Source organism: Pristiophorus japonicus, chromosome 8 (assembly GCF_044704955.1).
Source record: "Pristiophorus japonicus isolate sPriJap1 chromosome 8, sPriJap1.hap1, whole genome shotgun sequence".
Taxonomy (NCBI): domain Eukaryota; kingdom Metazoa; phylum Chordata; class Chondrichthyes; family Pristiophoridae; genus Pristiophorus; species Pristiophorus japonicus.
In genome coordinates this window covers 181,167,887-181,180,134 of record NC_091984.1, presented here as the reverse complement: position 1 = coordinate 181,180,134, position 12,248 = coordinate 181,167,887, and the positions used below count along the sequence as shown (strand labels likewise).

The window sequence follows — 12,248 nt, the reverse complement described above, 5'->3', positions numbered from 1 at the left end:
TACAATGTGCAGGGCTGCAGGATGTACAGGAAAACAAACAGGCTTGCAGGTTGGCCAGATAAATGGCCAATTAAATTCAATACAGCAGAGTGTGAGATGGTTCATTTTGGTAGGGGAATAAGGAGGACACTTAAGCCTTGGAAGGTAAGAAACTAAATGGGGTAGAGAAGCAAAGAAATCTCTGGGGAGGTACCAGCGGATTGGAAAGCAGCTAATGTAACGCCTCTGTTTAAAAAAGGGGGCAGACAAAAGGCAGGTAACTATAGGCCGGTTAGTTTAACATCTGTAGTGGGGAAAATGCTTGAAACTATCATTAAGGAAGAAATAGCGGGACATCTAGATAGGAATAGAGCAATCAAGCAGATGTAGCATGGATCGATGAAGGGGAAATCATGTTTAACTAATTTACTGGAATTCTTTGAGGATATAACGAGCATGGTGGATAGAGGTGTACCGATGGATGTGGTGTATTTAGATTTCCAAAAGGCATTCGATAAGGTGCCACACCAAAGGTTACTGCAGAAGATAAAGGTACGTGGAGTCAGAGGAAATGTATCAGCATGGATAGAGAATTGGCTAACTAACAGAAAGCAGAGAGTCAGGATAAATGGGTCCTTTTCAGGTTGGCAATCGGTGGTTAGTGGTGTGCCACAGGGATCGGTGCTGGGACCACAACTGTTTACAATATACATAGATGACCTGGAAGAGGGGACGGAGTGTAGTGTAACAAAATTTGCAGATAACACAAAGATTAGTGGGAAAGCGGGTTGTGTAGAGGAGACAGAGAGGTTGCAAAGAGATTTAGATAGGTTAAGCGAATGGGCTAAGGTTTGGCAGATGGAATACAATGTCGGAAAATGTGAGGTCATCCACCTTGGGGGAAAAAAAAAAAACAGTAAAAGGGAATATTATTTGAATGGGAAGAAATTACAACATGCTGAGGTGCAGAAGGACTCACTCGCTTGTCACCTCAACCTCTCACCCACGGCGACTGCTCTCCGGCTTGACGCGAAGTGGAAATGACAGAGACAAAAGCTGTCCTTTGCATTCGGCGATGGAACAGGTTAAAGAACAACCCCCACTCCAAGCACCTCCTGGCACCATGACAGGCACACCTGTCGGAGCTGAAGCTTTCTTCCCCAAACTTGTGGCGTCCCAGGAGCCCAGGCATTCATTATTCCGCGGCTTCGCACTCACTATAAATAGCTGCTCCACTTTGCCTCCGTTTCCACCTGCGTCTCCTCTGCGACTGTGATAACACACACACCCATAAATCATTTCCTGTGCTTTTTTTCCTCATTGCCGTCACTGCAAGTCTTGTGTTATCAAAGGAAGGCTTCATTAAGCACTCAATATGCGCAGCGCTTAGGAATATCAGCAGGTTAATGTTTTTGTGAATGTGGCAGAGAGAGCGAGCGAATGTACACAGACTGTTCCTCCCCCATGCCAGACTCGGATACATTTCCCGAGGGATTCTCACTAACAGTCCCCGCCAGCTGCTGCGTCTCACTCGTTTTCCAGAGGATTTGGAGATTCTGGAAAGTTATAGTACAGGTACAACACAAAATGACATTTTGCCTGCAACCATTTTATTATCCGAGACGGAACCGATTATTTTTAACACTGATAAGCCGATTAAACGTGAAACGAAACAGAAGGAGCTTAAGCCTCAGATGATACGTTTCCAGCGTCAGTTTAAGGATGTGGAGGAGCAGATCTCCTTCAGGATTAAGACTGCGATGTAAACACTTTGTCCTGGCGCTGAATGGCAAATCTACAGCATCGGAGGTACTCGTGGGACAACTATTTTTAACCATTCTCGGGATCACTGGCAGGGTTGGCACTTATTGCCCATCCTTAATTGCCCGTGATAAGGTGGTGAGTCGCCTTCTTGAACAGCTGCAGTCCGTGTGGTGAAGGTGCTCCCACAGTGCTGTTAGAGAGGGAGTTCCAGGATTTTGACCCAGTGCCGATGAAGGAATGGTGATGTGTCCAAGTCAGGATGGCGTGTGACCTGAAGGAGAGCTTGGAGGTGGTGTTGTCCCCATGCACCTTGTTCTTCGAGGTGGTAGAGATCGCGGGTTTGGGAGGCGCTATCGAAGCAGCCTTGGAGAGTTGCTGCAGTGCGCCTGTAGATGGTACACAATCACGGTACGCCAGTGGTGGAGGAAGTGGATCTTTCTAATGAGAGGAGATACTAGATGGTACAATGGGTTGGACACTGACCTTTCACCTCATAGACCTGGGCATCAATCTAGTCCAGACCAATGGGATGAAAGTCTCCTCTTTCTGTTGGCCAAGTGCCACAATTCATCCCCAGCAGAAACGGGCAACAAGTTGGCCGTATCAACAACAACTTGCGTTTATATAGTGCCTTCAATGTAGTAAAACATCCTAATGCACTTCACAGAAGCATCATCAAACAAAATTTAACACAGAAACACATAAGGAGCTATTAGGGCAGGTGACCAAAAGCTTGGTCAAAGAGGTAGGTTTTAAGGAGCATCTAAAATGAGGAGAGAGATAGAGAGGGAATTCCAGAACATTTAGCCCAGGCAGCTGAATGCAATGGTGGAGTGATTAAAATCAAGGATGTGTAAGAGGCCAGAATTGGAGGAGCTGAGAGATCTCAGAAGGCTGTAGGGCTGGAGGAGGTTACAGAGATAGGGAGGGGCGAAGCCCGGGAGGGATTTGATTACAAGGCTGAGAATTTTTTAATTGAGGCGTTGCCGGACCGGGAGCCAATGTAGGTCAGCAGGCACAGGAATGATGGGCGAGCAGGACTTGGTGAGAGATAGGATACGGGCAGCCGAGTTTTGGAATAGTTGAGTCTCGAGGTAACAAAGGCGTGGCTGAGGGGGGGGTATCAGCAGAAGATCACTCGAGAGTGTAGTACAGGAATAGGCAACCCACACAGATGGTCTTGGGTGAAGTCCCAGGACTGTTTCTCACTGGGGAAGGGATGCAATGTCTGTTTTCAGTCATAGCGGCAAGAGAAAGTGCTGCTGGGCAGGCACTCCATGAAATGGCCTTCAATATCACAAAATACCTATAATGATTTGCTCTCATTCTGACACTTAAAAGAATTTTGTCATAAATTGTAGACTTAACCAGAGACCAATAACAAAGCTGTGCTTAAAGCTCGGAGTTTGACATTACCTCATTGTGAATGGAGTTAATGTGCTTCAAATCACAATTAGGATTGCTCTTTCAAGGGTAATCAGTTGAGAAAAATTCTCCTGAGAACTTTCAACCCCTGAATATATAAAGATGAGAAAATCAAAGCAGTCTTTCTTTCTTTGATTGTCTTGTTCAGTCAGTAAATGACAATCTAGGTTCTTGTTGTGTATTGACAAACGCCCTCTCCTCCAATAAACGCTCGCAAATAGTCATTCAGCAACAATACTCCTGAAGAACCACCCAAATCTTTCATTAGTTCTGGCAATATTTGGCTCTAGACATTATCCAGCTTCGGTTGAACTCTGCCCTATGGTGACAGTGGTGCATGCCGTGCTGTGAGAGCTCGGTGCCTTGTTCCAGTGCCCCAGCCTCGCCCTGTTACACGGGCTTCCAATGCTTGACGGCAACTGCAAGACACATCAGAATAGGCTTCCGGTTCTGCAGGCTTCTGTGATTTGCGCTCTACTGAAAATCACCAGGGGATCTATACCTGACGCATTTCATTACAGTCAAGATCGAAATGTTCATTAGTTGAAAAATAAGTGATGTTGCAGTCAAAGATGATTTGTTTCCATAATAAGATGGATGAGTGAGGAACATTTTGGGACTGAAGAGAATATAGGAGAAATGCAGTCTGCTCAGCACTGAAAATATATTTGCTTGGAAAGCACACCCCAAGTAATCATAATGTAGTTACAGCATTAGAGAAATACAGATCAGGAAAGAAATGTAGACAAAGAAAGAGACAGACACAGACATGAGAGAGATAGGAGATAAAGGTCAACCAAGAGAAAGATGATGAGAGAAAGAGCGCAGGCGGGAGCGAAAGAGAGCGCGGGCGAGAGAGCGAGAGAAAGAGCGCGGGCGGGAGAGAAAGAGAGCGCGGGCGAGAGAGCGAGAGAAAGAGCGCGGGCGGGAGAGAAAGAGAGCGCGGGCGAGAGAGCGAGAGAAAGAGCGCGGGCGGGAGCGAAAGAGAGCGCGGGCGAGAGAGCGAGACAAAAAAAAAGCGCGCGAGCGAGACAAAAAAAAAGCGCGCGAGCGAGAGAAAGAGCGCGCGAGAGAGAGAGCGTGTCCCGAGTGTTTTAAGTGCTGTGCTCAGACCAACACTTTTCTGCCTGACGACAGTGCAGTGCAATGACAGCAGTATAACTCAACATGACTGGCTCATATTGCTTTCGGGCATGTTCCAGTGTATGGAGGGACCATAAAGAATGCTATTGCACTGAACATGTGTAAATTGCGATTATTTTGAAACATACTCTTCCATCCTTGAAGGTCCTGAACTTAAGGAAAGGTAACTTCGACGGCATGAAGAGTGAATTGGCTAAAATAGACTGGCAAAGGATACTTAGAGTTAGAAACATAGAAACATAGAAAATAGGTGCAGGAGTAGGCCATTCGGCCCTTCTAGCCTGCACCGCCATTCAATGAGTTCATGGCTGAACATTCAACTTCAGTACCCCATTCCTGTTTTCTCGCCATACTTTTTTTAAAAAGGAGGGAGAGAGAAAACAGGTAATTATAGAGCGGTTAGCCTGACATCGGTAGTGGGGAAAATGTTGGAATCAATTATTAAGGATGAAATAGCGCATTTGCAGAGCAGTGACAGGATTGGTCCAAGTCAGCATGGATTTATGAAAGGGAAATCATGCTTGTCAAATCTTCTGGAATTTTTTTGAGGATGTAACTAGTAGAGTGGACAAGGGAGAACCAGTGGATGTGGTGTATTTGGACTTTCAAAAGGCCTTTGACAAGGTCCCACATAAGAGATTGGTGTGCAAAATCAAAGCACATGGTATTGGGGGTAATGTACTGGTATGGATAGAGAATTGGTTGGCAGACAGGAAGCAGAGAGTCAGGATAAACGGATCCTTTTCGGAATGGGAGGCAGTGACTAGTGGAGTGTCACAAGGATCAGTGCTGGGACCCCAGCTCTTTACAATATATATTAATGATTTGGATGAAGGAATTGAGTGTAATATCTCCAAGTTTGCAGATAACACTAAACTGGGTGGCAGTGTGAGCTGCAAGGAGGATGCTAAGAGGCTGCAGGGTGATTTGGACAGGTTAGGTGAGTGGGCAAATGCAGTATAATGTGGATAAAGGTGAGGTTATCCACTTTGGTGGCAAAAACACGAAGGCAGAATATTATCTGAATGGTGGCAGATTAGGAAAAGGGGAGGTGCAACGGGACCTGGGTGTCATGGTTCATCAATCATTGAAAGTTGGCATGCAGGTGCAGCAGGCGGTGAAGGCGGCAAATACATGTTGGCCTTCATAGCTAGGGGATTTGAGTATAGGAGCAGGGAGGTCTTACTGCAATTGCACAGGGCCTTGGTGAGGCCTCACCTGGAATATTGTGTTCAGTTTTGGTCGCCTAATCTGAGGAAGGACATTCTTGCTATAGAGGGAGTGCAGCGAAGGTTCACCAGACTGATTCCTGGGATGGCTGGACTGACATATGAGGAGAGACTGGATCAACTGGGCCTTTATACACTGGAGTTTAGAAGGATGAGAGGGGATTTCATAGAAACGTATAAGATTCTGACGGGACGGGACAGGTTAGATGCGGGAAGAATGTTCCTGATGTTGGGGAAGTCCAGAACCAGGGGACACAGTCTTAGGATAAGGGGTAGGCCATTTTGGACTGAGATGAGGAGAAACTTCTTCACGCAGTGGAATTCCCTGCCGCAGAGAGTATTTGATGCCAATTCATTGGATATATTGAAGAGGGAGTTAGATATGGCCCTTACGGCTAAAGGGATCAAGGGGTATGGAGAGAAAGCAGGAAAGGGGTATTGAGGAAATGATCAGCCATGATATTGAATGGCGGTGCAGGCTCAAAGGGCCAAATGGCCTACTCCCGCACCTATTTTCTATGTTTCCTCACCTCTGCATTCTAGGTCTCCTCGTTAGCCAGGACCAGGACCTCACCATCCAGAGAGACAACCCCCTGTTTAAGGATTTGAATTTGTCACTGAATGGATAAATGCACCATATTTAGAGCAGGGAGGTCCTAGGCTCAATCGTTGACCAGTGTTGGGTTAGCAGATCGTGGACAAGGCAGCAGTAGGCACAACAATTGTTATTAGTATCCGTGGCCTTGGATGATGGGATAAGCCAGCTCGGTATCCTGCTCATGTCATCTAGTGATGCCTTCTAGAAAATGCACATGTATGGATATTGTGCAAGGACAGAATCAGACTCGGGTGCAATGTCAAACACACAATGTCTGAAACATGGCCCCCTGAATGAAATGCTGCAGGTCACCCATGGAGCCTGACCCGGCAAGAATCAATGCCCTCAGGGTCAGGTGAGGACGAGGGGATAAAAATCTGAATACAAGGTTCTCCCCTCAATGATACTGATGGAGAGGAATCAGTGCAAGACCACCTCCCTGCACCCCACCCAAGGAAGCAGCCCAAAAGGTCAATCCAACACACGGAGGGTAATGAGAGGCCAGTCAGCATTCAATCAATATTGGAAAGACGAGAAAGAGACAAGATTTTCCCAATAGCACTGGGCTCTTCAGTCTGCATGTTATGTTATTTATGACTCACTAGTTCATTGCTTTGTTATAAATTTCATTCAGACTCTTTAATCTGTGGAATTTTGCCTCGGGAAGCTGGAGAACGCAGTAAATGAACCTTGCTCGATAAGATTCCACCAATTAATTTTTCAAGGTTATTTTGTCACAACTAAAGCTCGAGTGAGCCAGCCTGCAATCCCAGTATTAAATGGAGGTGTGACAGAGCAATCATTCTGCTTCGAGATCACAACAAGCTCCTGCTTTCTCAGCACACCCTGCAGACGTGCACATCAGTCTGCCCTTCCGAGCATATACCCGACTCTGTACACTACCCAATGAGGGGATCAGCAAAAGTGAGCAGACGTATCCACCAACACCACCTCAATGGAGTTATTGCAAAAATAAATTGTCTTCCACTTCACGAGTTTGTCTGGGCACACCACATTTGATTGTGGATGTTGCATGCTTGCACACGGGTAATTCTTTTGCCACACAGCAATCTTAGTTATCATAGAATGGTTACAGTGCGGGAGACGGCCATTCAGCCCATCGAGCCCGTGCCGGCTCTCTGCAAGAGCACCTCAGCTAGTCCCACTCCCACGCCCTTTCCCTGCTGCCCTGCAAAGTTTTTTCTTTCAAGTGCTTATCCAACTCCCTTTTGATGAGCCACAATCAGTGCTGGGGACAAGTCGGGGCATTTAAGCCATCAGGACAGTGCCATACAGTTTCTGCTATGACCAATGGAATATTTTTCTCCCCCATAGATACAGACTCATGGGGTATAGTTACATGGGCAGAGCCTGTCCTTCGGCACTGTGCCCAGGTGGCCATTCTTCAAGCGTGACCCAAAGCAACAAACATCAACAGACTATTTGACTGTGAGGCATCATGGCGGAGTCCAATCCTGTCCTCACCCGACATCCACGCTTTCCAGTAGGAGTCAAGAACACTGGCTGAGTTCATCTAACGTCTTGTACAGGGGACCTTCTGGACTGTATCACTTAGCGCTGCAATAGGTGCGCCTTTGGCCACTGGCAAGTCCCTAAGAACATATGAAATAGGAGCAGGAGTGGGCCATTTGGCACCTCGAACCTGCTCCGCCATTTAATAAGATCATGGCTGATCTGATCCTGGGCTCAGCTCCACTTCCCTGCCTGCTCCCCATGGCCTTTTATTCCCTTATCGCTCAAAAATCTGTCTATTCCGCCTTAAATATATTCAATGACCCAGCCTCCACAGCTCCCTGGGGCAGAGAATTCCATAGATCTACAACCCTCAGAAGAAATTCCTCCTCATCTCAGGTTTAAATCGGCGGCCCCTTATTCTGAGACGATGTGCCCTAGTTTTAGTTTCCCCTATCAGTGGAAACATTTCCTCTGCATCCACCTTGTCAAGCCCCCTTATTATCTTATATGTTTCGATAAGATCATCTCTCATTCTTCTGAACTCTAATGTGTATAGGCACAACCTACTCAACCTATCTTCATAAGTCAACCAGCTCATCTCCAGAATCAACCTAGTGAACCTTCTCTGAACAGCTTCCAATACAAGTATATCCTTCCTTAAATACGGAGACCAAAACTGTACGCAGTACTCCAGGTGTGGCCTCACCAATATCCTGTACAGTTGTAGCAGGACTTCTCTGCTTTTATACTCTATCCCCCTTGCAATAAAGGCCAATATTCCATTTGCCTTCCTGATTACTTGCTGTACCTGCATACTAACTTTGTGTGTTTCATGCACAAGGACCCCCAGGTCTCTCTGTACTGCAGCACTTGGCAATTTTTCTCCATTTAAATTATAATTTGCTTTTCCATTTTTTTCTGCCAAAGTGGATAATCTCACATTTTCCCACATTATACTCCAGCTGCCAAATGTTTGCCCACACTTAGCCTGTCTATATCCTTTTGCAGATTTTTTGTGTCCTCCTCACAATTTGCTTTCCCACCCATCTTTGTATCACCAGCAAACTTGGCTACATTACACTCAGTCTCTTCATCCAAGTCATTAATATAGATTGTAAATATAGATTGAAGACCCAGCACCAATCCCTGCAGCACCCCACTAGTCTGCAAAAGGACATGGACAGGCTAAGTGAGTGGGCAAAAATTTGGTAGATGGCGTACAATGTTGGAAAGTGTGAGGTCATGCATTTTGGCAGGAAAAAACAAAGCAACTTATTATTTAAATGGAGAAAAATTGCAAAGTGCTGCAGTACAGCGGGACCTGGGGGTACTTGTGCATGAAACACAAAAGGTTAGTATGCAGGTACAGCAAGTGATCAGGAAGGCCAATGGAATCTTGGCCTTTATTGCAAAGGGGATGGAGTATAAAAGCAGGGAAGTCTTGCTACAGTTATACAGGGTATAACTGTAGCAAGGTGAGGCCACACCTGGAATACTGCGTGCAGTTTTGGTTTCCATAGTTACGAAAGGATATACTTGCTTTGGAGGCAGTTCAGAGAAGATTCACTAGCTTGATTCTGGGGATGAGGGGATTGACTTATGAGGAAAGGTTGAGGAGGTTGGGCCTCTACTCATTGGAATTCAGAAGAATGAGAGGTGATCTTATCGAAACGTATAAGATTATGAGGGGGCTTGACAAGGTGGATGCAGAGAGGATGTTTCCACTGATAAGGGAGACTAGAACTAGAGGGCCCATTTAAAACTGAGATGAGGAGGAATTTCTTTGCTCAGAGGGTTGTAAATCTGTGGAATTCACTGCCTCAAAGAGCTGTGGAAGCTGGGACACTGAATAAATTTAAGACCGGGATAGACAGCTTCTTAACTGATAAGGGATTAAGGGGTTATGGAAAGCGGGCAGGTTCGAGGGGCTGGATGGCCTAATCCTGCTCTTATTTCTTATGTAGTCACTGTATGCCACCTGGAAAATGACCCATTTATCCCAACTCTCTGTTTTCTGTTAGTTAGCCAATCCTTTATCCATGCTAATATATTACCCCCAACCCTGTGAACTTTTATCTTCTGCAATAACCTTTTATGTACAGGAATGGGGAGTTGGGAGTAAGTTACATGCAGGCAAGGGAATGTGGGAGTAAGTTACTTACAGGCATGGGTATCTTGGACAGCTCCTTCCCAATGCAGTTTTTCATAATGCTCCAGAGATTAAGGCTGTAATTGGGCTTGTCTGGGATTTGGGTCCGTCTCTTTCTGCTGGGCTTTACCTGTCTGCTTGCTGAGGCACTGAAGGAACCTTGGTGCTGACAGTCAAAAACCTACAGGACGGATAGCACAAGGAGCAACGTGAGATAAACTACACACAGATGGGAGCACATCCAGAGAGCAGAATTACCCGCTGGGAAAACAGAGAGCACAGGATTACTACTAATTACAATAGAAAATAGTATTTCTAGCTGAAAAGCTATGGATACAGGTACTGTTATAAGATAAAATAACATTACTGACACAGAATGCAGAGAATATATCACTGGTTAAAGGCAAAGTAACAGGACTCACTGTGGGCAACTGGGCTCAGCATTATGAGGAAAGTGATGGGTTATATTTCAATTACATGTCTTTTAGCCAGCTCGGTCGTTTTAAAAAGAAAGGATTTGCTTATTTGGAGAGAATCCTTGTTATTAACAGGTGAGTCCAGTGTTTGCTGTGACCGACAGATGCAGCAAGACCTGCTGGTATATTTAACAATGGCACACGACCTGCCAGCACATTGAACAGGCTAGGAAATACACTGAAGTCAATTTAAATGGAAGCAACAGAATTCTGAAACTGTGCTCAGTGATAAACACTTGGATTGTAGAGACCCAGCTTCGGGAACCCACAAACTGGACTCAAAGCTTCTGAAATGGAGTCGATGTCATTGAAGTTCTGCATCCTTTCTAGCAGATGAAGTGTATAGGGTGTGAAATGCATGGGGATTGATGAGCTGGAAATCGATGAGATTAGAAGATTGGTGTCAACCATTGGGATATCACACTGGGGAAATAGTTCCCATGCAGTTAAGTGGGGAAAACTGTACGGAGAAGGAAAAAAAGGGAAAAGAAACAGTGAGCGAAAATATTCACAGCGGTATCCATGGCTGCAGAATCATGGAGCAAGCAACGACCTGGTTAGAGTGAAGATACATTATGGGGGGGTTTACAGTGAGGGGTGGTGGCTGTGATCAGCTGCTAAAGACTGTATTACACGGTCTCTTTGTTGTAAAGGGAACCACATTCAGTGAGCATTATTTCCCCTGCCTGTCATCCAGACACCTAATCTCAGCCATTTCCAGCTCTTCAATCTCCATGCATTTCACACCCTGTGCTGGAGGTCCACTGAACAAGGACTCAAGCCTGTGCTCATCAGATGCTTCAGCACCTTCTTTTACCAGTCGACGGAGAGTGAAGCCGGACGGGGCGTAAAACGAGGACAGGACCCGAACCTGAAGCCGCCCCATTCCCACAGCGTGCAGATATTGGAAATCTGGGCGTGTGTGGTGCCATGATCCCCAACTGGCAAAGCTCTCCCCACCCCCCCAGGTGTGTGACATCGGAATGCCTTCCCTTGTAGTGTTCATGGTGGCAGGGACTGTTGCCGTGAAGTGACACTCTGTTACTCACATGGTCCTCCGGATTCCAGGTTTCAGTACGATCGCTGCTGGTTCCACTGATATTACTTCCTGTACGCCTGCACTCAAACACAAGACCAGAGATCTAAACATGGAAATGCCAGCATTTCTACACAGGCCTGAGTTTAATATCTATTTGTTCTTGGGATGCATGCGATACCGGCAAGGCAAGTGTTGCCCATCACTAACTGCCGAGGACAGTATGCGTCAACCACGTAGTGTGGGACTGGGGTCACGTGTGGGTCAGACTGGGTAGTGGTGGCAGGCTCTCTGCCCCGAAGGACATCAGTAACTCAGTTGGCTTCAAGTCCCACTCCAGGGATTTGAGCCCAAAATCTAGGCTGACACTGGAGTGCTGTAATGAGGAAGTGCTGTGTTGTTGGAGGTGCTGTCTTTTGGGTGAGACGTTAAACCGAGGCCCCACCTGTCCTCTCAGCTGGACGTAAAAGATCTCATGGCACTATTTCGAAGAACAACAACACTTAAAAACAGATACAAAAGCAAAATACAACGGATGCTGCAATCTGAAATAAAAACTGAAAATGCTGGAAGTACTCAGCAGGTCAGTGGAGAGCGAAACAGGTTTAATGTTTCAGGTTGATGGTGAGTGACAAGCATTCACTATAAGCCCACTGACTCCCACAGCTACCTGGACTACACTTTCTCCCAACCCGCTTCCTGTAAGGACTCCGTTACCATTCTCCCAGCTTCTCCGTCTCCGCTGTTCTGACGATGCCACCTTCCACACTAGTGCTTCCGAAATGTCTTCCTTTTTCCTCAACCAGGGATTCCCCTCTACCGTGGTTGACATGGCCCATGTCCGTTCTATTTCCCGCACTTCTGCTCTCACTCCTTTCCCTCCCTCTCAGAACCATGATAGAGTTTCCCTTTTCTTCACCTTTCACCCCACCAGCCTCCATGTTCAACAGATCATCCTCCGCCACCTCCAGCG

At 46.3% G+C, this 12,248-nt stretch overlaps 1 protein-coding gene across 4 annotated transcripts in view; it reads right to left on the bottom strand.

Moving 5' to 3' along the window:
- Window positions 1–12,248, bottom strand: part of LOC139268853 (oxysterol-binding protein 2-like) — a 426,288-nt gene that overhangs the window by 40,604 nt on the left and 373,436 nt on the right. For all 4 annotated transcript variants that reach the window (XM_070887626.1, XM_070887622.1, XM_070887623.1 and 1 more), the window contains 2 exons: window positions 11,289–11,355; window positions 9,777–9,944 (listed from right to left, as the gene is read on the bottom strand). In XM_070887626.1, coding sequence (XP_070743727.1) covers window positions 9,777–9,944; window positions 11,289–11,355 — 235 coding nt within the window. The remainder of the gene's footprint in view (window positions 1–9,776; window positions 9,945–11,288; window positions 11,356–12,248) is intronic.